Here is a 22220-nt window from a genome sequence, read left to right as displayed (position 1 = left end):
GGCTAAAAGTAAACTTTCTACGTACTCGTGATATTTCTCAAAGTTTTTCTATTTGTATAATATCATCAAGCTATCAAAATGATAAAGTTTTCTAAGGAAAACATATTTTCGATCATTACTTTTTGAGATATAAGCGACTGAAGTTTGAATTTTTGGGACAGAACATTTCAAATCTGGTATGATATAAATCCATGAGATTTAGAGGATAGATTCTTCATGGTATTATTAATCTAGTAGAACAAAAATGTTCTGGAAATATAAATTTTCAAGGTAGTTATTCAGTTCAGAAAAATAACCAAAAATAACTTTTAGTTGAGTTATTTTTGGTAAATTGAATAACTTATCCGAAAATTGTTATTTTCAGAAAATGTTTGTTTTACTAGATCAACAATAGCATGAAGAATCTATCCTCTAAATCTCATGGATTTATCTCTTACCGAATTTGAAATGTTCTGTCCCAAAAATTTAAACTTGAGGCGCTCATATCTCAAAAAGTAATAATCATAAAAAACATTTTTCCTGAGAAAACTTTTTCATTTTGATAGCTTGATGATATATACAAATCAAAAAACTTTGAAAAATATTACGAGTAAAAAGTTTATTTTTAGCCTTTGCACAGCCTTAAGGCGCATAAGGACCAAGCCACACAAGGTGGGTTCACAATCGGCATGGCAGAACAGTATGCTCTCAGATTGGGTTGGTATATCAAGTGAGCTTCTTTCCTGTCATGTCGACTGCAAAAAGGCCTCATGTGGCTTGGCCAAAATGTGTCTATTTTTAGCCATTTTAGCAAGAGGTTGCCGTTGATTTTCGATTGAGCTGTTAGAAGTTACAGACAATAAATAAATGGAATAGGGTGGGATATTGATTTTTGTAGTAACTTCTTTACTAAATTACCAAGGATCTACGATAGGTAATATAACAAACAGCATTCACAATGAGATATGGTATTTATTGTGTGGTAAAATTTACAAATAAAGTTAAAATTAGACGGTTCTATGAATAATCCAACAAAAACGCTGGGAAAAACTTGAATATTGTGGATAAAATGTGCCGGTATCGCTGTGTATCTATACCTCAGTTTGTTTCAGTCTTGTTGAAAGTATATTGAAACTAATAACATTTATTGGAAAATATTTATGAGACTAATCTGAAAAAACTATCAAGACTGCTCTCCAAGCTATATACTCTATAATGAGATTCACTTCTGTCAGTATTCCTTATTCATAGCATAAATACTGACAAATTGGGCTGAATCTCAAAAAGATTGATTTAGATAGTTGAATTCTGTGATAAGAAAAACAAAGTATTGAAAAATATTACAGTCTAAAAAACTGAAACAAGTTTGAGATGGAAAAATCATTCGAAATATTCGTAGGGTCCACGTTATAATGGCAGTGGAGAAAAATAGGAGAAAAACGTTGCCGATCCTCTGTCTTGTCAATGCCGGTAGCTGATACAGGTTTATTGATGTAATATTAACTGTTCATTCTCGTTGAAAATAATCAATTATATTTTATTAAGCAAGAAATTATATTTTTCCATGATAAATTTTCATAATTAAGATGAAATATTTTGTTAATTATTAATTCTACATTGTTAAAAGACGATCTGGCAAAGCGAGAGAGAGCGCTATCCGCTTTGTTGAATGATAGACAAGGATAGCAACATCATTGCTAATCAAACACTGCCATTATAACGTGGACCTCACTATAGCATATAAATCGCTTTCAGGAACTTATACAAATACTACTATAAAAAAGACTGGACAATACAGGTAGATAAAATACATTACACAGGAAAAACACATGACTTGGTAACGTTTACAAAATATTTAAAACCTTAAAACTCTGCATAATTTTTCCACAAATGTAAGAGTTTCTTGCCGAACCTGTACATAAGAACTTATACTACAATACAGTTACTTCAAGTACATAATCCCTTTAGGTATATACTACCTTTAAGTACATAGTCGAACTAATGAGCACAATAAATAATTATTACATTCTATAAAATGAACAAAAAAATTGAGAAATAAACTCAGTCAACAATTTTTCTAATTCGTTGATAGACAGCACAAATACAAATAGTTTGCAGAACTTTATAAACCATAAATTTAAAATTTGAGCATTGAAAAGTTCTTAAAAATTATTCAAAAAAATTATTAAGATATAAATATGGTGAGGGACGCATTTTAAACAAAAGTGTGCATTGAAAACATAATATTTTTACAATAGAGTGCATAACATTGAAAAAATAATCAAAAACGTTGATTGATTAGAAGGTTATAAACAAGTGCAGTGAGTAGGAATGTAAACAACTTCAATTGTAAATAATATTTCGGAACCTCCAGTTATATTTTTGAATAAATACAAATATTGTATTATTTAATATTATAAGTAGACTTCGATTTATTTAAATAAAAATGTCTTGCCCCTTGATTTATCAATCGAACAAAATATTTGAAAAAAATCAAGTTTCAAAATTGGCAATTCGATGCGAAATTTTCAGCTAAGCTAGCCTCCGCTAAGAGATTCCATCAACCAAAAAATGTTTATAATTTTTTGTCATAGTCATTCAATCTCAGCTCATGCATGAAATCAAGTCGGTAAAACGCTGTTTGCAGAACAAAAAACATATGATTCTCATTACAGCATACTCTACTGTAATGAAACCATATGTTTTCTTTACAGCTTCCTAGTTCCGAAATAGGAACAGCAAAACTGCTACAAAAAACACCTTCAGCACTCCAGGTGGAAGTTTTGTCAACTTCCACAAAATTCAGAATTTGTAAACTAGGTTATGCTTATAGAATGCATGTAGTAACTTCAGCACAAGCAGGTAATGTTTTCTATTTCTCAATTACTCTTCTTTAGATTATTATGACAAAAAATAGTGTACGTTACTTGGACCTGAATGTCTTTTGCAGTGCTCGGCTAATGCCTCGACTAGAAACATCGTTCTCGCCTGCAAAAGGCCCCTTCCCGTCCTTGTGACGTAAGATACTATTATTCAAAATATTTCTCACATCATTATAATATCGTGAATTTAAAATTTGGAATGAGCCTACATATTGTTATGAAATATATGAATTACTGTACCGTATTGTATCAATTTTGTATAACTTGTAAAATTGGTACCAATTTTTTTGGAAATTATAAATATACCGCAACCTGTACACTTTAATTATTAATTGTGGTTTTATTTTTTACACACAATTATTTTTTATAGAAAACAAGAGTAATAATTCAAATCTTATCCAAATACAAGGAAATTTCATAGAAATTCAACTCTTCAAAACTGATTTTTTGAAGAATTTGAACTACACTGATAACTACATCTTTTATAATTTTTTTTTTGTTAAACAAAACAATTCTACAAAAACTTCTTCCAATTTAACAGAAAAAATGGCCGAAACTACTGTATTCTTCTATTATATTCTATTAAACTGCACCATATAATTATTGAGTTTAATGTATTATTAGTAACCTACAAACAGATATTTAACAGAACTCAATCGCAAATCTAATAATTCATTTTAGTATTTCAAGTATTTTCAATTTTTCATAGTGTGAGATTTACTTGAAACTGTCAGCATTCCTCAATGAATAGCATCAATGCTTCCCATTTATCCAATGCTGACAGTTTCAAATGAATCTATCACCAAAGTTATAATTTGATTTATCTAGCGATTAAATGAATGCTTGGTATGATATTTCATTGTTTTCTTGAAACTGTTATATTTTTTATTTATTCTCAACTACGATTATTTCAAGTTAAGATAACAATAATAGGCTTCTCAAAGTGATATCCTCTTCAAACTTCTAACATTCCTTATAAATAACATCAATTATTATTTCAATTCAACGAGTGCTAATCGTTTAAACTTAATTTCACTTTGCTGATCAATCTTTGTACAAACTCTGCTAAAAACAAAACTAATGCCCGGTTGCAGAGTTGTTACATAAAATCAAATATAGCTAAGTGAGACATAGTTTAAAATCACTGACATAAATGGTTGGTCATTGCCGAAGCCCATTTAGCTATATCTCAAATTAGCATCACACATAAGTCACACTGTAGATCTATTAACGTTTTTCCGTATACACTTCTATCCAACTAATGTCTTGGAATCGGGAAAGTTTCAATCGACATCACTGTGAACAGACCTAAAAGACCTCACATAAAATTGATGAACAATGTGGTGACTCTTGGCTTTTGGCGAGTTTTCTCACCATATTTAGCGATTTGGAGGCTATAAACAACTTGAAAAAACATAGGGAGAGAAAAAATAATTTACTTATATACAGATGGATTTTCGTAAACATCTTTCAAAAAAAAGCTAACACAACCTCTAAAATGTATTTGGCGGGACAGCACGACTTCGGGCCCATAACTTGACTGACCGTTTTTAGCTATTGGAGACATAAATAAGCTCTTTCTGACGACTGTGCAACGAAATCATGTGTCTAATTGGGCGTTTTTATTTTTATGGGAGCTATAGTTTACTTTGTCATCTGTGCAACAGAAAGTGAATTTATGGCTTCGTAAATGAGTTAATTGCCTGTTTTTAACTTTATGTGACGACACTGCAACCAGGCATAAATCTTTCAAATCTTGAAATTTAAAATTTTCTGCTTTAAAATCAACTTATACGAACATTCTTTCAACTTTTGGAATTTATAGTTTGAAATCAACTGAACCTTACATTTAAATTTTCGACTGTATAACGGCCATATGCACCAACGTTTAACGCTAAACCACGTTTAAATTCGGGGTTTAAACGAACAGCTGACATATCTCCGTTTAACTGAGTATGGCTCAACTCGAAACTAGAATCGATTGGTCTGAGTGACACTTGGAAACACATGCTCTCGACTAGAGTCGAGTCTCTTCTCGACCTGAATCGCTTAAGTGTGAGTTGAGCCTATCTGCATACGGGCATTAATCAATCCAATTTCTTTTATTAACCTAACGTTAATTTTTTCAATTTGAGCCACGTTTACACCAGAGTTAACTACAAAATGCTTCTTTTTCCGTCCTTATAAATTCTACCTGTTTAAACAGACCTTTACAAACTTATGATGAACACATCATGTATTTGCCAAGTTACGTTCAATCTAATATAAACTATAAGGACGGTAAAAGAAACATGACTCACATGGCCCACCCACGTGTAAACCTGGCTTAACAAACAATTATCAATTACCTTTTGAAACGAATCTTGAGATGTATATATGCAAACTAATGGTCATTTAATCTTTTGAATAGAATCCTAACTTTTCAGTTTTCAAACTAACAGAACCTTATCTATTATCTTTTGAAACGAGTCTTGAAATGTATATTTGCAAACTAATGGGCAGTTAACCTTTTGAATCGAATCCTAAAATTTAAATGTTCAAACTATTACCTTTTGAAATGGATTAACCATAATTATTCTGCCTCATAAACCCAACAAAATAAGCCTTAGCAATAATTTATAATAAACGAATCTTGAGATGTATATTTGCAAACTAATGGGCAGTTGACCTTTTGAATCGGATCCTAAAATTGCAGTTTTCAAACTAACAGAACCTTATCTATTACCTTTTGGAACAAATCTTGAAATGTGTATTTGCAAACTAATGGGCAGTTAACCTTATGAATCGAATCCTAGAATTTAAATTTTCCAACTATTACCTTTTGAATTGGATCATCAATAATTCTGCCTCATAAAACAAACAAAATAAGCCTTAGCAATAATTTATAATAAGCGTTGTTTTGCACAACCTATTTCCACTAATCTATGACAGCTATCAAAATACACGCTTCGCCTAAAATATATCAAATAAATACTCAATAAATAAACGGACTAGTTCAAGCTCACACTGGTTATTATCAAAGTGGCACTTTGTTCTTTCCTTTTCTCTTCCTACTGCCTTCGTTCTGCCTTTTTCATCTCATTCTTGGCTTTTGTGAGGCACTTTCATCTGCATTTCATTTTTTTGGCGATGTGCAGCAGCGCCACACTCGTCAAAATGAAAAAGCCGGCTGGAATCGCTGAAATTATTTGGTTGCTGATATCTGAAACTGATTAAAACAACAAATTGAACAAGGCAATCTAATGGAAAATATCGAGTTGATACAGAAACACTGATAAAAAATAATCAAATGATAAGACAATAATTTATTTATTTATAAATTTATAGATACAATATCATTATTAACTATAAATGATTGGGAAAGGAATAACAGGATTAAAGCCCAAAACGGTTTCTTTCCCAAATTTGGAAATTCATCAAGATTAATAGAGAAAAAAATACTTATAATGCGATTCACTGCAAATTGTCAACGTTGGGGGAATAGAGAGCATTCGTGCTATTCATAAGAAATTCTGACAATATTAAGTTAGCCTAATTTCTTATTTCCTATCCCGTACGTGTCTAAGGCAAGTTTTATTATATTATAGACTAGCAACCCGTTTATAGACTCCCTATTATAGACTAGGTAACCCGTGGTCCGCAAGGATCTAGAACTTAATAAACTGAAAACTTGACGTAATAAAATATTGAAGAATTTCAAATAGGCCAATAACCATCCTCGGTTTATTAAGAATCTATACGCAAAATTTCAAGTTAATCAGTCCAGTAGTTCAGACGTGATAATGCGTCAAACAGTTTTCCTATCCTGTACGTGTGTAAGCTAGTTCTTTTCTTTACTAGTAGTTCTGTGAACAGTAGACCTCACGCAGTATACTCATCCACAAGAACCTGATTGAAACTATAGACCTTATGGAAATACAGCAATAAATTAGCTTCTCCACGCGTCTGTGTAATCACTTGTCAGCTGATTTATGATGAATAATTCTATAGCATGATTTTAACTATAATATTTGCTTATGAAGGAGGCTCCTTTTTCCTTTTATATTATCCTTGAAATGCAAAATTTCCAAAAACCTTGTATATACGTCGACGCGCAATTAAAAAAGGAACATACCTGTCAAATTTCATGAAAATCTATTACCGCGTTTCGCCGTAAATGCGCAACATATAGACATTTAAACATCAAGAGAAATGCCAAACCGTCGACTTGATTCTTAGACCTCACTTTGCTCGGTCAATTATAGTATAGATTATAGTAAATCTATAGTGAGACTGTGTTATGTTATGTTTTTGAAGGGACGGATTCAAGTATCCAAAGGTTCAAAGAACCACACACGTTAACCGAAGCTTAATGTGTGTCCCAAGTTTATTTAGTATGTTAGTGTCCCAGATGTTGGAATCCGCCCTTAATAGTTAGATGTATTATTAGCCATACTGTTAGCATTAGAAGTCATTCAAGGAAACCAAAATCTGAAAACATTACAGTGGAAATGGAAGCATACTTAACCTTACTTCATGTCCAATCGGAATATTGTATTTGAGTGAAATATTCTGATGGAACAGATTTATTGTATATTCAATCACAGGTTAAATATTAGATTGTTTTCAACATGCTTCAGTACAAATGCATGGGTTATAAAAAAAACAAACATATACAGTAGGTACAAAAATAAGTAGGCTAGACATACAGAGTGTCTGAAAGTCACTCCCTATTTTTATACAGCTATAATTTCTTTATTTATGAATTAGGACTACAATTGTTAGATAGAGCACTCCTTGGGATTATGTTTAACACCAATTTTCATTTCTTCAGTTTAAAAAGACCCCCTCTCTTGACTGTAGAAGAAAGAGCCAAAATAGCAGCTCGTTATGAGGTCTGGGGATATGTGGTGCGAGTACAAAGGTGGTGGAGTGCTGAACGAGGGATCCATGCAACAACACTGGATGCAAAAACTGTTAAAAATTCTCATTTAAAATTACTAACAACAGGAAGTGTCGCAGATGCAAGACATTCAGTAAGACCATCAACGTCAAGGACAGCAGAGAATGTTCACAGAGTTTGTGAAATGTTCATGAGGAGCCTTAGAAATCAATGCGTCAAGGATCTCGAGAAAGTGGTCTTTCACATTACTCTGTTGCAACGATTCTTAAGAAAGAACTCAGTTTTTTTGCATCCAGTTTTGCATGGATCCCTCGTTCAGCCCTCCACCACCTTTGTACTCGCACCACAGATCCCCAGACCTCATAACGAGCTGCTATTTCGGCTCTTTCTTCCACAGTCAAGAGAGGGGGCATTTTAAAACTGAACAAATGAAAATTGGTTAAACATAATCTCAAGGAGTTCATTGTATCTTTTTATAGTATACAAAAGATTTAACAACAGTGCGGAACTATAGTGATTAACAAGAATAAACTATTAATGCAATAGTGAGGCCCACGTAATAATTGCAGTGGAGAAAAACGTTGCCGATCCTCTGTCTTGTCAATGCCTTATATAGACCGTAGCTGATACAAGTTTATTGATGTAATATTGACTGTTAATTCTCGTTTAAAATAATCAATTATATTTTATTAAGCAATAAATTATATTTTTCAATACTTTCATAATGAATTTTCATAATTAAGATGATATACTTTGTTAATTATTTAACACAAGGACTCTTATGTTGGCAGTGCCGAATATTACATTGATTGATTACATTGATAATTATTGTTGTGCAAGTTACAATAAATGTCTATTTGTAGGTGATTGTATATTGCATACTTTAGTGATTGTATTGTACAAGTATTTGTATGTGATTTTTGGCAATAATAAATTCACTCCATTTCAATTAGTTATTCATTCCACCTTGTTGAAAAACGATCTGGCAATAGAGAAAGCGAGAAAGAGATAGCGCTATCAGCTTTGTTGAATGATAGACAAGGATAGAAATTCCATTGCTAATCAAACACTGGCATTAGAAAGCTGGGTTTTCATTTATGCGTAAATGCCGTCGTCGACCACGACAGGGAGAGAATCTCAGATTGGGTGGATTTCAATTTGTCTACATAACCTAAAAGATTATGTTCAATTATGTTTTAATGAGACAGGTTGTGCTTATACTTTTTTATACTTTCAAATTGCAATATGTTGATATTATTAGAAATGTTTAATTCTTTAATAATAAAGACAAATAATGAAAAGTTATTTGATCAGCTGTTTTAGCACACTTGAAATTTGGACAATATGAATGTCAACAATGCTTGTCTCGTCTACTGCGGAAATTTACGCACAAACGAAAATGTACCTTAACGTGGACCTCACTATAGAAAAGGATAGAGCTATCTGCTTTGTGCAATGACAGACAAGGATAGCCAACTTTATAACGTGAATCACTCTATAGATTCGTTTGTTAGAATGATCAATCAGTAGGAAAAGTTTGATGTTATTTTATTTACACCAAAAAACAGTGCTAATTTCTCATGCTTTACCCTTACCATTATTTGGAAAAGGTGGCAGATTTTGAAGAGATCCTACGTAGCAAATGAAACAGAAATACAGCAATTACACCAAGTTTCAACTAAGACTAGTTTAAAACAATGTTGCCTATTGATACTTTAAAATATTCGAATGCTTAAAAGACTCGTACAATGCTATATAATAACTGATTTTAATTTCACAGAAGTAATAGAATAGAATGACTCATTTATTTGTTGACGTAGCGAAGTTTGCACATTAATGTCCACTCTATCACTTAACCAAGGAGTGAGATTAAACTCAAATAATATAACTTGAATCAATTGATTTTATTTGTGTCTTTGCAAAAGTAAATGAATAAATAACACTACATGGTTTGACTGCTTATAGACCTATACTGGATGGATAAAACTACATTCACAGATGGAAATAACTTTGATATTGCAATTATTCAAATACTAATGAATAATTAATTATTATTAAACGGAAATCCAAATTAAATGCTGTAAATCACCCCAGAGACTTCTGCTACTGCAAATAATGACAAAAGGGTAAACAGCTAGATGGAAATTCGATTAGCGGCATAAGTCTTCGGGGTGATTTACAGCATTTAATTGGAATTTCGTTTAATAATAATTATTCATTTATTAGCATTTTAACAAATGAAACTTCCAATTTATTTCTATCTGTAGACTGGCTGGCCGCTATTGGCTTCGTATAAAATGAGCGCTGCTATCCAGAGATTAGCAGTTTGATGTTAGGGTAAGCATTCCTAACCGGCAATTAGGAGGTACTGGGTTTGATTCCTGGGCTGACAAATAATTTTTGAATAGTAGCGCTCATCGAATTACCAACTGGCTGTTTACCCTGTTGTCAATATTTGCAGTAGCAGAAGTCTTCGGGGTGATTAACAGCATTTAATTGGAATTTCGTTTAATAATAATTATTAATTTAAATTCATGGGTGTGATGTATAGCATTTGATAATAGTAGCAGGACTATAGTATAGGACCAGTAACTATGAAGATGTTCAAAGCAACTACAATATAGAAAGTAACTAGGAGCTGCTTTAAAAAGTAACTATAAAAAACTTACGTATGGAATCATTATTGTTGAAAATAGTTAATCATATTTTATTTGCCAAGAAAATATATTTTTTAAAGATGTAATAATAAATTTTCATGATTGAGATTAAATATTTTGTCAATTAGTTGAATTTCTACATTGTTGATAAACGATGTGGCAACATCGCAAAGCGTGAAAGAGATAGCGCCATCTGCTTTCATGAATGATAGACAAGGGGAGCAACACCATTGCAAATCACACACTGCCATTATAACGTGGACCTCACAATATCCTTGTCTATCATTCAATAAAGCAATAATAATATGATATCATGAATATGCTTGAGATTAATTACCGTCTTCGGTGATGGATGGATGGAAGGTGTCGTTGGGCACGGCGTGGATGTTATGGATGTCCCACACCTTGATGCCATCCGCGCACCCGGCCGCCATAGCAGCGCCCAGCGCCGTCGTTTCAGTCATCACCGGGCGCACTACAAAACAACACACATCAGCACATCAACATCACACAAATCAATGAACACACTAAACTCTACAACTGAAAAGCTACAAATGACAAAAAACTCACAGTCTATACTGCTTTTTGTCTGCTCAAAGTAAACACATATTCAATTAGAGAGCATACTAAATCAATCAATCAAATAATTAGAGAACATACATTAAAATTCACAACTGTAAGGGGCGTTTGCACAGTGTAAGTTTAAGCTAAAGCTTAAACCAAATCTGGATTTTTTAGTTTAAGCTAAAATATTCCGTTTACGCAGTATCAGTTTAAACTCTGGGAAAGTTTAAACCTCCAAAACAGGAGGTTTAAACCAAATAATTTGGATTAACTGGACATCTGTAAGATTTGATGGGGAAACAGCTAATAGTAAATTATTTTTCGACGTTTGTTTTTAATGCTTCTGTAGACGATAATAATTATTTAGGTTATAGTGAATCATTATTGATCGAATTGATAGAAGTTTTTGATTCGATTGATATAGCACAGATAAATGACTGCGAAGAAATTTTGGAACTGAGAAAAATTGGGCAAAAGACAAATCATTAAAATTTCTGGGATGATAAAGAGACTTTTTTAACTGTTTCTTGAGTAAAGCAAGTGTCAATTTAGTATTTGATTAATAAACCACTTGATAGAAAATAAGACACTTTTTATCAGTGGTCTTTGATTAGAAAACATGTTTTTAATAACACATAACTGAGATATTTTGCTTTTGAGAGATTTCTAAGAAACGAGGAAGACCGTAGTAGATTTAAGTATATTTTCATAACAAAATGAGGTTTTTATCTTACATTCTGGATTATATTTTTTGGTGCCAACTAAATAGAAGTTTGTTTCTAATAGTAATATAGCATTTCATCATTCTTCGAATAATTTCTTGATCGCTTTTCACTTTTATTACCGTACAGCTTACAGCTCTGTGGATTTTGAACCAGGAAATAGTGGCTAAATAACCTCAATTTACTGATTGTTTGTAAACAAATAGCAAATTTCCTGTAAAAATTACCCTTCCTGATATTATAAACGATTACCAACTTAACGCTAAACTAGTTTAACTTAAACTGGATTAGTAAATGCACTGAGAAAACCGATTGAAGTTTAAACTTTCAGATTAACTTAATGGAGTTTAGCAATCTATACTGTGCAAACGGCCCTAAAGCCTAAGAGTCTACCAGCGTCACATAGCTTCACGAAAATTAACTACTAGGACCATCGTGTATTGACAGTGGAATTTGAAACATAAACATCCTATACCATGGGATATCTTCTTATGCTATCTTTCCTCTATCCGGCCAAAGCCGTAATAGCAATAGTCAACAGTGAGTTAACAAGAAATCGGCTTGAAATTTGGAACATAAACGACCTACACCATGGGATATCACCATAAATGATCACCACACATGATACAGTATCAACAAAATACTAGTAGTTCTGTGAACAGTAGACCTCGCGCTCAGTAAGTTACATTGACCTGTTGTTATGTTTTCTCAAAAATTAATAGATAATTTATCAATTTAAAATGTCTAGAAGAAATCCTAAAAAAACATAGAGCTGTTTCTCCTATCGTACCGTGACGTGTCGTCCCGGAATGTGAGTGTGAGCGCTGTTATCAGGTCTGGCTGCAACTGTCTACAACGTTGATGGAAAGATACATTTTCAAGATGTTCGATGTTTTTGAACGGGTAGTATTATAGTGAACTGTCTACTAACGTTGATGGAAAGATACATTTTCAAGATGTTGCATGTTTTTGAACGGGTAGTATTATAGTCCACTAGACAGCTGATTTATGATGAATAATTCTATAGTCTGATTTTTACTCTAATATTGGCGTATGAAGGAGGCTCCTTTTTCCTTTTATATCATCCTTGAAAAGCAAAGTTTCCAAAAACTTTGTATATACGTCGACGCGCAATTTAAAAAGGAACACACCTGTCAAATTTCATGAAAATCTATTACCGCGTTTCGCCGTAAATGCGCAACATATCAACATTTAAACATTCAAACATTTAAACATTGAGAGAAATGCCAAACCGTCGACTTGAATCTTGGACCTTACTTCGCTCGGTCAATAAAAATTATATTCTACCCGGACAAAACCGTAATAACACTAGTCGACAGTGAGTTCAAAAGAAATCGGCTTGAAATTTGGAACATAAACGAACCTATACCATGGGATATCACCATAAATGATACAGTATCACTACTCATGATACAGTATCAACACAATATAAAAATTCAGGAAAGGAGAAGTTTTGGGCTGTGTATGTTGGCCCTTCCCTAATCATTTTAATGAATTGTGTTTTGTGAATCATTGGGTAAATAATCAATAAATATGATACAGTATCATCTCAACTTGATACACAACACCATAATTTGATACAACACTTCCAAAATTTTGAATGAATTGTACAAACCATGGGATATCTTCTTATGCCAAGTTTTCTCTATGGTGACGCTGATCGACAGGGTTAACAAGAGTGAGTTAACAAGAAATCGGCTTCAAATTTGGAACATAAACGACCTATATAATGGGATATCACCATAAATGATACAGTATCACCACACATGATACAGCATCAACAAAATATGATACAGTATCACCATACATGATACAGCATCAACAATATATTATACAGTATCACCATACATGATGTGGTTGCAAGTTGCATGTTATGATTGCAAGCTAAAAGAGCTTCCAATTCACAAAGATCTGCTTCTGGATTTGACTACTCCACTGAGGCTCAAATTCATAAAACCTTTTTGGCAGATCCGCCCACAGGCAGAAAACCTTCAAACATATCAACTGTGAACCGAGGCTTGGCAACCTGTTTCAGTGAGAAACAAGGACAAAGTTGATGATCCAACTAGGAGGGTGAATGGGTTTAAGCTGCCTCGACAGGTGTGGAGGGGGGAGGGTGAGACTGAACAGATTCAGAACAGGACAGGGGAGATGCCAAAAAACATGCATCGATGAGGCATATCAGACACCCCTCTCTGTGAATGTGGTCAGGAGCAAAACATGAACCACATCATTACGGAGTGTTCTTTGTCAAGATTCCAGGGAGGGCTACAGAAATTGAATGTAGCAAATGACGAGGCCATACTCTGGCTCAAAAACATGAAAATACATGTATGAATTGTTTAATTGCTTTTATCTCTCTTTTATTTGTTTCTGCCACTGTCTATTCATATGACATATACCACATATGATACAGTATCACCACACATGCAATCGCATCATGATGGGCAACCGAGCTTATTTTGCCAACCAAAAAATTTTCAAGAGCAGACTTATCGCCCGTAAAACAAAAGAAAAAATATACAAAACATTGGTAAAGCCGGTTGTAATATATGGGGCTGAAACTTGGACGATTATGAGCAAAGATAAAAGAGCACTGAGATGATTGAATAGACTATTGACAACGTTCTAAGTCTATTCAATTATGGAAAAGTTCCACAACATTAACATTCACACTACAAACTTAATTAGAGCAATGAGATGTTTTGAGAGACAGAAGAATTTGGGGTCCAATATGTGACGAAGGTATATGGAGAGGCAGATATAATTGTGAGATAGATGAACAAATCAGGGAAGAAAATATTATACGCACCATAAAAGCAAGAAAAATCGAATGGCTGGGTCATGTAGTGAGAATAGCTGAAAAAAGAGGACCGGTTATAATGATGGATGATATAGTGATTGAGACAAGAAGATGGATTTGTGACGTGATAGGTGATCTACGTGTGCTGGTAGTGACAAACTGGCGGCAGAGAGCACAAGATAGAGACGTTGAGGCGACATGTTGAGGAGGCCAAAGTTCTTCATGGACTGTAGAGCCACATAAAGTAAAGTATCACCACACATGATACAGTATCAACACAATATGATACAGTATAATCTCAACTTGATACACAACACCATAATTTGATACAAAACTGAATAAGTGCCAAGTTTTCTCTATGATGTGTGATACTGACCGACAGGTATACCGCACAGGTCGGCCTGTGTCTGCATGACATAGTTGTTGATGGTCATGCCGCCGTCGACGAGCAGCCTCGTGAGGGGTATGCCACAGTCGGCGTTCATCGCCTCCAGGATGTCACGTGTCTGAAAGCACACCGCCTCCAGTGCCGCCTTCACTATGTTCTCCTTCGACGTCTCCTCTGTTATGCCGCAGATCACGCTGCAAAGCCACAACACATCAATCAGATCACACTGTGCAGCCACAACACATCAATCGGTTCACACTGTGCAGCCACAACACATCAATCAGTTCACACTGTGCAGCCACAACACATCAATCAGATCACACTGTGCAGCCACAACACATCAATCAGTTCACACTGTGCAGCCACAACACATCAATCAGATCACACTGTGCAGCCACAACACATCAATCGGTTCACACTGTGCAGCCACAACACATCAATCAGTTCACACTGTGCAGCCACAACACATCAATCAGATCACACTGTGCAGCCACAACACATCAATCAGTTCACACTGTGCAGCCACAACACATCAATCAGATCACACTGTGCAGCCACAACACATCAATCAGATCACACTGTGCAGCTACAACACATCAATCAGATCACACTGTGCAGCAACAACACATCAATCATATCACACTCTGCAGCCACAACACATCAATCAGATCACACTGTGCAGCCACAACACATCAATCAGATCACACTGTGCAGCCACAACACATCAATCAGATCACACTGTGCAGCCACAACACATCAATCAGATCACACTGTGCAGCCACAACACATCAATCAGATCACACTGTGCAGCAACAACACATCAATAAGATCACACTGTTCAGCCACAATACATCAATCAGATCACACTGTGCAGCCACAACACATCAATCAGATCACACTGTGCAGCCACAACACATCAATCAGATCACACTGTGCAGCCACAACACATCAATCAGATCACACTGTTCAGCCAAAACACATCAATCAGATCACACTGTGCAGCCACAACACATCAATCAGATCACACTGTTCAGCCAAAACACATCAATTAGATCACACTGTGCAGCCACAACACATCAACCAGTTCACACGGTGCAGCCACAACACATCAATCAGATCACACTGTGCAGCCACAACACATCAACCAGTTCACACGGTGCAGCCACAACACATCAATCAGATCACACTGTGCAGCCACAACACATCAACCAGTTCACACAGTGCAGCCACAACACATCAATTAGATCACACTGTGCAGCCACAACACATCAACCAGTTCACACGGTGCAGCCACAACACATCAATCAATCAATAACTTTTGCCACAAAACAGCTACGGCATACAAAAAGTCAAAATTCAATCCAAACAACTGCATCAGACAGATGGGGGTAGTGGTAGAAGATCTCTAATTATCACTTTAAAGTCATGGAAACTTGATAAACAACCATATTTTGTTACCTAATCAATTTCTCATTTATTGTGCAAACTATAGTGAGGTCCACGTTATAATGGCAGTGGATAAAGATAGAAGAATAGCGATGCCTATTCTCTACATTAATTAATTATATTTCTACGCTGTCGAAAACATAATTAGCATTGTTGTGGACCTAGAAAAGGATAGTACCAACGGCTTTGTCGAATGGATAGACTATAGTGAGGTCCACGTTATAATGGCAGTGGATAAAGATAGAAGAATAGCGATGCCTATTCTCTACATTAATTAATTATATTTCTACGCTGTCGAAAACATAATTAGCATTGTTGTGGACCTAGAAAAGGATAGTACCAACGGCTTTGTCGAATGGATAGACTATAGTGAGGTCCACGTTATTATGACAGTGAATAGAGATGGAAGAACAGCTTTGCCTATTATCTGCCTTAATTAATTATATTTCTACATCGTCAAAAACATATTTGCTGTAAATATGCTGTACATTTTATGAAAATGTTATTTCTACAGATATAACCTGCCAATAAGATTCTGCTAATTTTATAAATTTTACTATAACAAATGATCACTAATTAGGGTATCGGTCGGGTGAAAAGTTTTGAGCTAGAAAGTTTGGCACTCACCCAGAGCTATCACTCCTACCGTAATCCCGATATTCCCATAGTAATTCATTATTTAATAGGAATTATAAACTCTAATCACTGCTTCAATAACAGGCCTAAATTTTCATAATAATTGAAGTTTGACATGGTAAACCATAGTTGGCTAGGTATTTTTCCTACTTTCTTTCATTTCAGCACACCCCAACATGAAGCCTATTTTTAGTATTTTTATTAGAGATTTGTATTTTGATTGCATTGTTTTTTATTTGTATTGTAATTGTGTATTTGTGTTGAATAAAGCTATTGTGAGATTTAATAATTTCTTAGTTTTAAATAATTTATAGATAGTCTACAAAATATTTAACAACAGTGCAGAGCTAGAAAATAATAAAGCTATCTGCTTTGTTTAATGACAGACAAGGATAGCAAATGAATGTTGATCTGTCTGTCTGTAGTTTTCTGCTCGTAAGCAGGTCCTTCTATATGGCAGCAGCCCTCCACTCTCTTCTATTCTCTGCCAGTCACTTCGTTGTATAGTAGCTCATCCCCTCCTTGATGTCGTCCAACATTTTGTATCTTCTTCTCCCTCTTCCTCTTCTTCCCTGAATGGTCCCCTCCATGGCATCCACCAACAAGCATTGCCGTCTCATCCAATGTCCCAGCCATCTCCTCTTTCTTCCCTTTATCACATCCAGCAGACTCCTTCTTTCCCCAACCCTCCTCAACACCTCCTCGTTTGTAACTTTATCCCTCCAACTGATCCCCTCCATCCTTCTCCATATCCACATTTCCAATGCCTCAAGACTCCTCTTATTCTCCTTTCTCAGCGTCCAAGTTTCTGCACCATACAGTGCCACACTCCAAACATAGCACTTTATTAGCCTTTTCCTTATTGTCTTGTCCAGTTGGCTACAAAGAATTCTCTTTTTCTTATTGAATGCTGTTTTTGCCATAGCAATTCTTACTTTGATTTCTTTGTTGCATTTCATATCCTCTTCCATTATGCTTCCTAAATACTTGAAAGATGATACCTGTTCCAATTGTTCACCCTCCAGTACAGCATTCCCCATTCTTGCTTTCCCTGCACCAATTCTCATGCACTTTGTCTTCCTCACGTTTATCCTCATTCCATACCTCTCACAAGCCTCCTTGAATGTTGATCTCCATACCTCTGAATGTTGATCAGGTGAACCTTAGTGTAAATCTACAAATTATAATTACTATAAATCTAAAAATTTTGAAAATATTCTAACTCCACAAAACATATGTTAATTTTATTACAGTACATCTCACTACAGAAAGAAAGTGCAAAACGTCAACGTTCTCAAGTGTTTGATAGATACATATCTATCTTATACAGATATATAAATATCTTCATTTTTACATTTTGAAACATTACTAGTGTTGTGGGCAAAGTTGAAGTAATAAGAGCCCCCTCTTCCACTTGATCCACGGCGAGGTGACCCATTCAACCCAATATAATCTAACTTAATAATTGATCACTGACCCCCTAGCATCCTGGCGCCAGTAGGGCGCATAGAGGCCGGAAAAGGCGGGCACAAATACCACGTGACCAGTGCTGCGGGCGCGACCCGCCATCCCAGCTGAGTCCTCGACACGCTTCAGCAGGTGCAGGTTGTCACGCAGCCACCTGTCACGCAGAAACACGCATGCAAAATTCAAAATAATATATTGTTAAAATATTTTAAAATGTTACAACAACGTCAACACTACAAAACATAGAATAACAATAAATACATTAACTAAACAATTTTCAAAATCTCAATGTTTGAACGTGTAGTACCTAATTTCAATAACCTACTTTTCAACCTATAGTGAGGTCCACTTTATAATGGCAGTGGAGAGAGATAGGAGAACAACAATTTTGGCTCGTTCTTCCACAGTCAAAAGAGGGGGTATTTTTAAACTGAACAAATGAAAATTGGTGTTGAAGAAAATCTCAAGGAGTTCATTGTATCTTTTTATAGTGTACAAAAGATTTAACAACAGTGCGGAACTATAGTGATTAACAAGAATAAACTATTAATGCAATAAAGAGGTCCACGTTTTAATGGCAGTGGTGAAAAACGTTGCCGATCCTCTGTCTGGTCAATGCCTTCTATGGACCGAAGCTTATACTGGTTTATTAATGTTATATCAACTGTTCATTCTCGTTTAAAGTAATCAATTATATTTTATTAAGCAATTTTCATAATTAGGATGAAATATTTTGTTAATTAGTAAGCAATTTTCATAATTAGGATGAAATATTTTGTTAATTAGTTATTAATTCTACATTTTTAAAAGACGATCTGACAACAGAGCAAAGCGAGAAAGAGATAGTGCTATCCGCTTTGTTGAATGATAGACAAGGGTGGCAATACAATTGCTAATCAAACACTGCCAGTATAAAGGTACGTACAGATTTACGCGCCGCGAACATGATCAATTCAATTTTAATCAGCTGATTGCTGATTAAGCTTTTAACCAAGCTTTTTATAAATGTATCTTACCGTTTCTGTAAAAATACAGATATAATCAGCTGATTGGAGGTGAATTGCTCATGTTCGCGGCTCGTATATCTGTATGCACCTTTACGTGGACCTCACTATAGCAGCATGGCCCTACACTATAGGCAACATGACTGAAAAAAAGAAAAATATAAATAAGAATAGTCACCCCCTGGGTTGGAGAACTCGCTCATAAACTCGTTCTATTGTAATCTTTGACACCCGCAACTTTTATTATACAGATTTGGTGGAAATGATGGAGACAGGTAGTATTTCTTTTACAAGAATAATTTGACGGTAGGTTTTATTGGGGATCCCATTTGAAATGAAAAATTACTCTGTCGCAACATCTTTGACCCTCATAAATGAAACCAAATTCATTCCTTTTAATTAGAAAAAGGTCGTGTGATACATGATTTCGATACAAGAGAAAATGAATGAAGGAAACCGCACATTGATATCTCAACCCGTATAAATGTATTGATGTAATAGTTGTGAATTATGTTGTATAATATTAACCAACTGAAATCATGTGCCAGCAATTCATGTCCCACAGGTAATGAATGAGGGACTATTAATATTAACCAACTGAAATCATGTGCCAGCAATTCATGTCCCACAGGTAATGAATGAGGGACTATTAATATTAACCAACTGAAATCATGTGCCAGCAAATCATGTCCCACAGGTAATGAATGAGGGGCTATTAATATTAACCAACTGAAATCATGTGCCAGCAATTCATGTCCCACGTGTAATGAATGAGGGACTATCACTGTGATAGCTTCCAAATAGTCTCAGCTGATGTTATGAATGAATGGAAAAACTGTAGAAATAATAATTGCATACAATGAATTTTTCAGCTGAATAAATGATAAATCACAACACATTTTTTCCTTATGCACTTTCAATGTTATTTTTATAACCTGCAAAAGGACGAAGGAGTGAGTTAAATTTGTTGCCCAACAAACTTGACCTGTAGAAAGGCTCGAAGAATACACGTTCAAAATTTGAAGCTGATTGATCAATTCTTTTTAAAGTTATTACAGAACATACAAACAGACGGTCAACTTCTTTGGCCATCAGTAAGTCAAAAGTGAGAACTCGCTGACGCTTGTTCATTAAAGGTCGAAACATAGAGGAGTGACGAAGGTAGGGTGTAGCAGAGAAGGTAGAGTATAGCAGAGAAGGTAGAGTATAGCAGAGAAGGTAGCTGAGAGTGTTGGAATGAAGCATGTCTCAGATTCCTTCTACCTTCTATGCTAGCTTCGCCGCTACACCATAAATAGATGAAAACTTGATAGATCAATATAAATTATGCAAATCTTAAATTAAGTTTGTAGAGTGAATATTGATGTTGTGGAACTTTTCCATAATTGAAGAGACTTGAAATGTTGTCAAAAATCCACTTTATTGAAATAAAAATTAATATTTTACAGGAGCATGCTTTCGTGTGAGGAGCATGCTCCTGTAAAATATTAAATAACCGACCGAAGTGAGGTCCAAGATTCAAGTCGACGGTTTAGCATTACTCTTAATGTTTAAATGTTTTTATGTTGCGCATTCACGGCGAAACGCGGTAATAGATTTTCATTAAATTTGTCAGGTATGTTCCTTTTTAAATTGCGCGTCGAAGTATATACAAGGTTTTTGGAAATTTTGCATTTCAAGGATAATATAAAAGGAAAAAGGAGCCACATTCATACACCAATATTAGAGTGAAAATCAGACTATAGAATAATTATTCATCATAAATCAGCTGTTTAGTGGACTATAATACTACCCATTCATAAACATCGAACACCTTGAAAATGTATCTTTCCATCAACGCTAGTAGACAGTAGTTGACTATAATCATAGCCACCTCTAATACAAGGCCGCGGCCTACGATATTACAATGTCGCAGTGTAGGCCTACAATCTAATACTTGATTGGTGAAAAAGATCAGCTGGTATTTTATTAAATCTTTTTCACTAATCATGTATTATTGGGGCCTTGTATTAGAGGTGGCTATGATACTACCCGTTCAAAAACATTGAACATCTTGAAAATGTATCTTTCCATCAACGTTGTAGAAGGTTGCAGCCAGACCTGTTAACAGAGCTCACACTCACATTCCGGGACGACACATCACGGTACGATAGAACAGAAAGCTTTATGTTTATTTAGGATTTTTTCTAGACATTTCAAATTGATAAATTATTTATTAATTTCTAAGAATACATAACAACAGGTCAATGTAACTTACTGAACGCGAGGTCTACTGTTCACAGAACTACTATTTTTTATTTAAATAAAGTGGATTTTTGACAACATTACAAGTCTCTTCAACTATGCAAATCGTTGAATTACCTCATAGCAACGCCGGCAATAGCTATTGAGCCTTCCAGTGCGTAGATAACAGGTGCCTTTTTGCCCAGCTGATAACCAACAGTTGTCAACAGGCCGTGAGTTGACTGCACAATCTACAAACAAATCCATTTATTTCAGGATAAATGTAGAACATTACAGTATTTCAAATTTTATATATATTTTAGAAATAGTACTGTATTAAATATACAGAATTCAGAATTATATTAGTTTGATTCGCCATCAAATTGTTTTTTTCCGTTAGGGCTACTCTTGAATATAAATTAAAACAGAAACATGTTGTGAATAGAAAATTGTAAAAAGGGTACTTGAATTTCAATTTTTAATTACAGGATTATGAGAGTATCATTCTATAAATAGGAAAAATTTCAGTATTTACAGAGTGAGATA

At 34.7% G+C, this 22220-nt stretch overlaps 1 protein-coding gene and 1 long non-coding RNA gene across 2 annotated transcripts in view; both read right to left on the bottom strand.

Moving 5' to 3' along the window:
• Positions 1 to 931: 931 nt before the first annotated feature.
• LOC120350585 lies at positions 932 to 10425 on the bottom strand. The gene is made up of 3 exons (XR_005570914.1): positions 10413 to 10425; positions 9339 to 9374; positions 932 to 6069 (listed from the first exon to the last, which is right to left on the bottom strand). It is a non-coding gene; the product is annotated as an uncharacterized LOC120350585 (long non-coding RNA).
• Positions 10426 to 10668: 243 nt separating this feature from the next.
• The window catches only part of LOC111044154 (glycerol kinase), a 39508-nt gene continuing 27956 nt past the window's right edge, over positions 10669 to 22220 (bottom strand). The window contains exons 8-11 of the mRNA XM_039424700.1: positions 21813 to 21925; positions 18458 to 18601; positions 14887 to 15092; positions 10669 to 10875 (exon numbers count right to left, since the gene is read on the bottom strand). Of these exons, the coding sequence (XP_039280634.1) occupies positions 10730 to 10875; positions 14887 to 15092; positions 18458 to 18601; positions 21813 to 21925 (609 nt within the window). The 3' untranslated portion in view covers positions 10669 to 10729. The remainder of the gene's footprint in view (positions 10876 to 14886; positions 15093 to 18457; positions 18602 to 21812; positions 21926 to 22220) is intronic.

Source organism: Nilaparvata lugens, chromosome 3 (assembly GCF_014356525.2).
Source record: "Nilaparvata lugens isolate BPH chromosome 3, ASM1435652v1, whole genome shotgun sequence".
Taxonomy (NCBI): Eukaryota; Metazoa; Arthropoda; class Insecta; order Hemiptera; family Delphacidae; genus Nilaparvata; species Nilaparvata lugens.
Note: the sequence above shows the minus strand (reverse complement) of the source record. Positions and strands in the feature narration are given on the sequence as shown.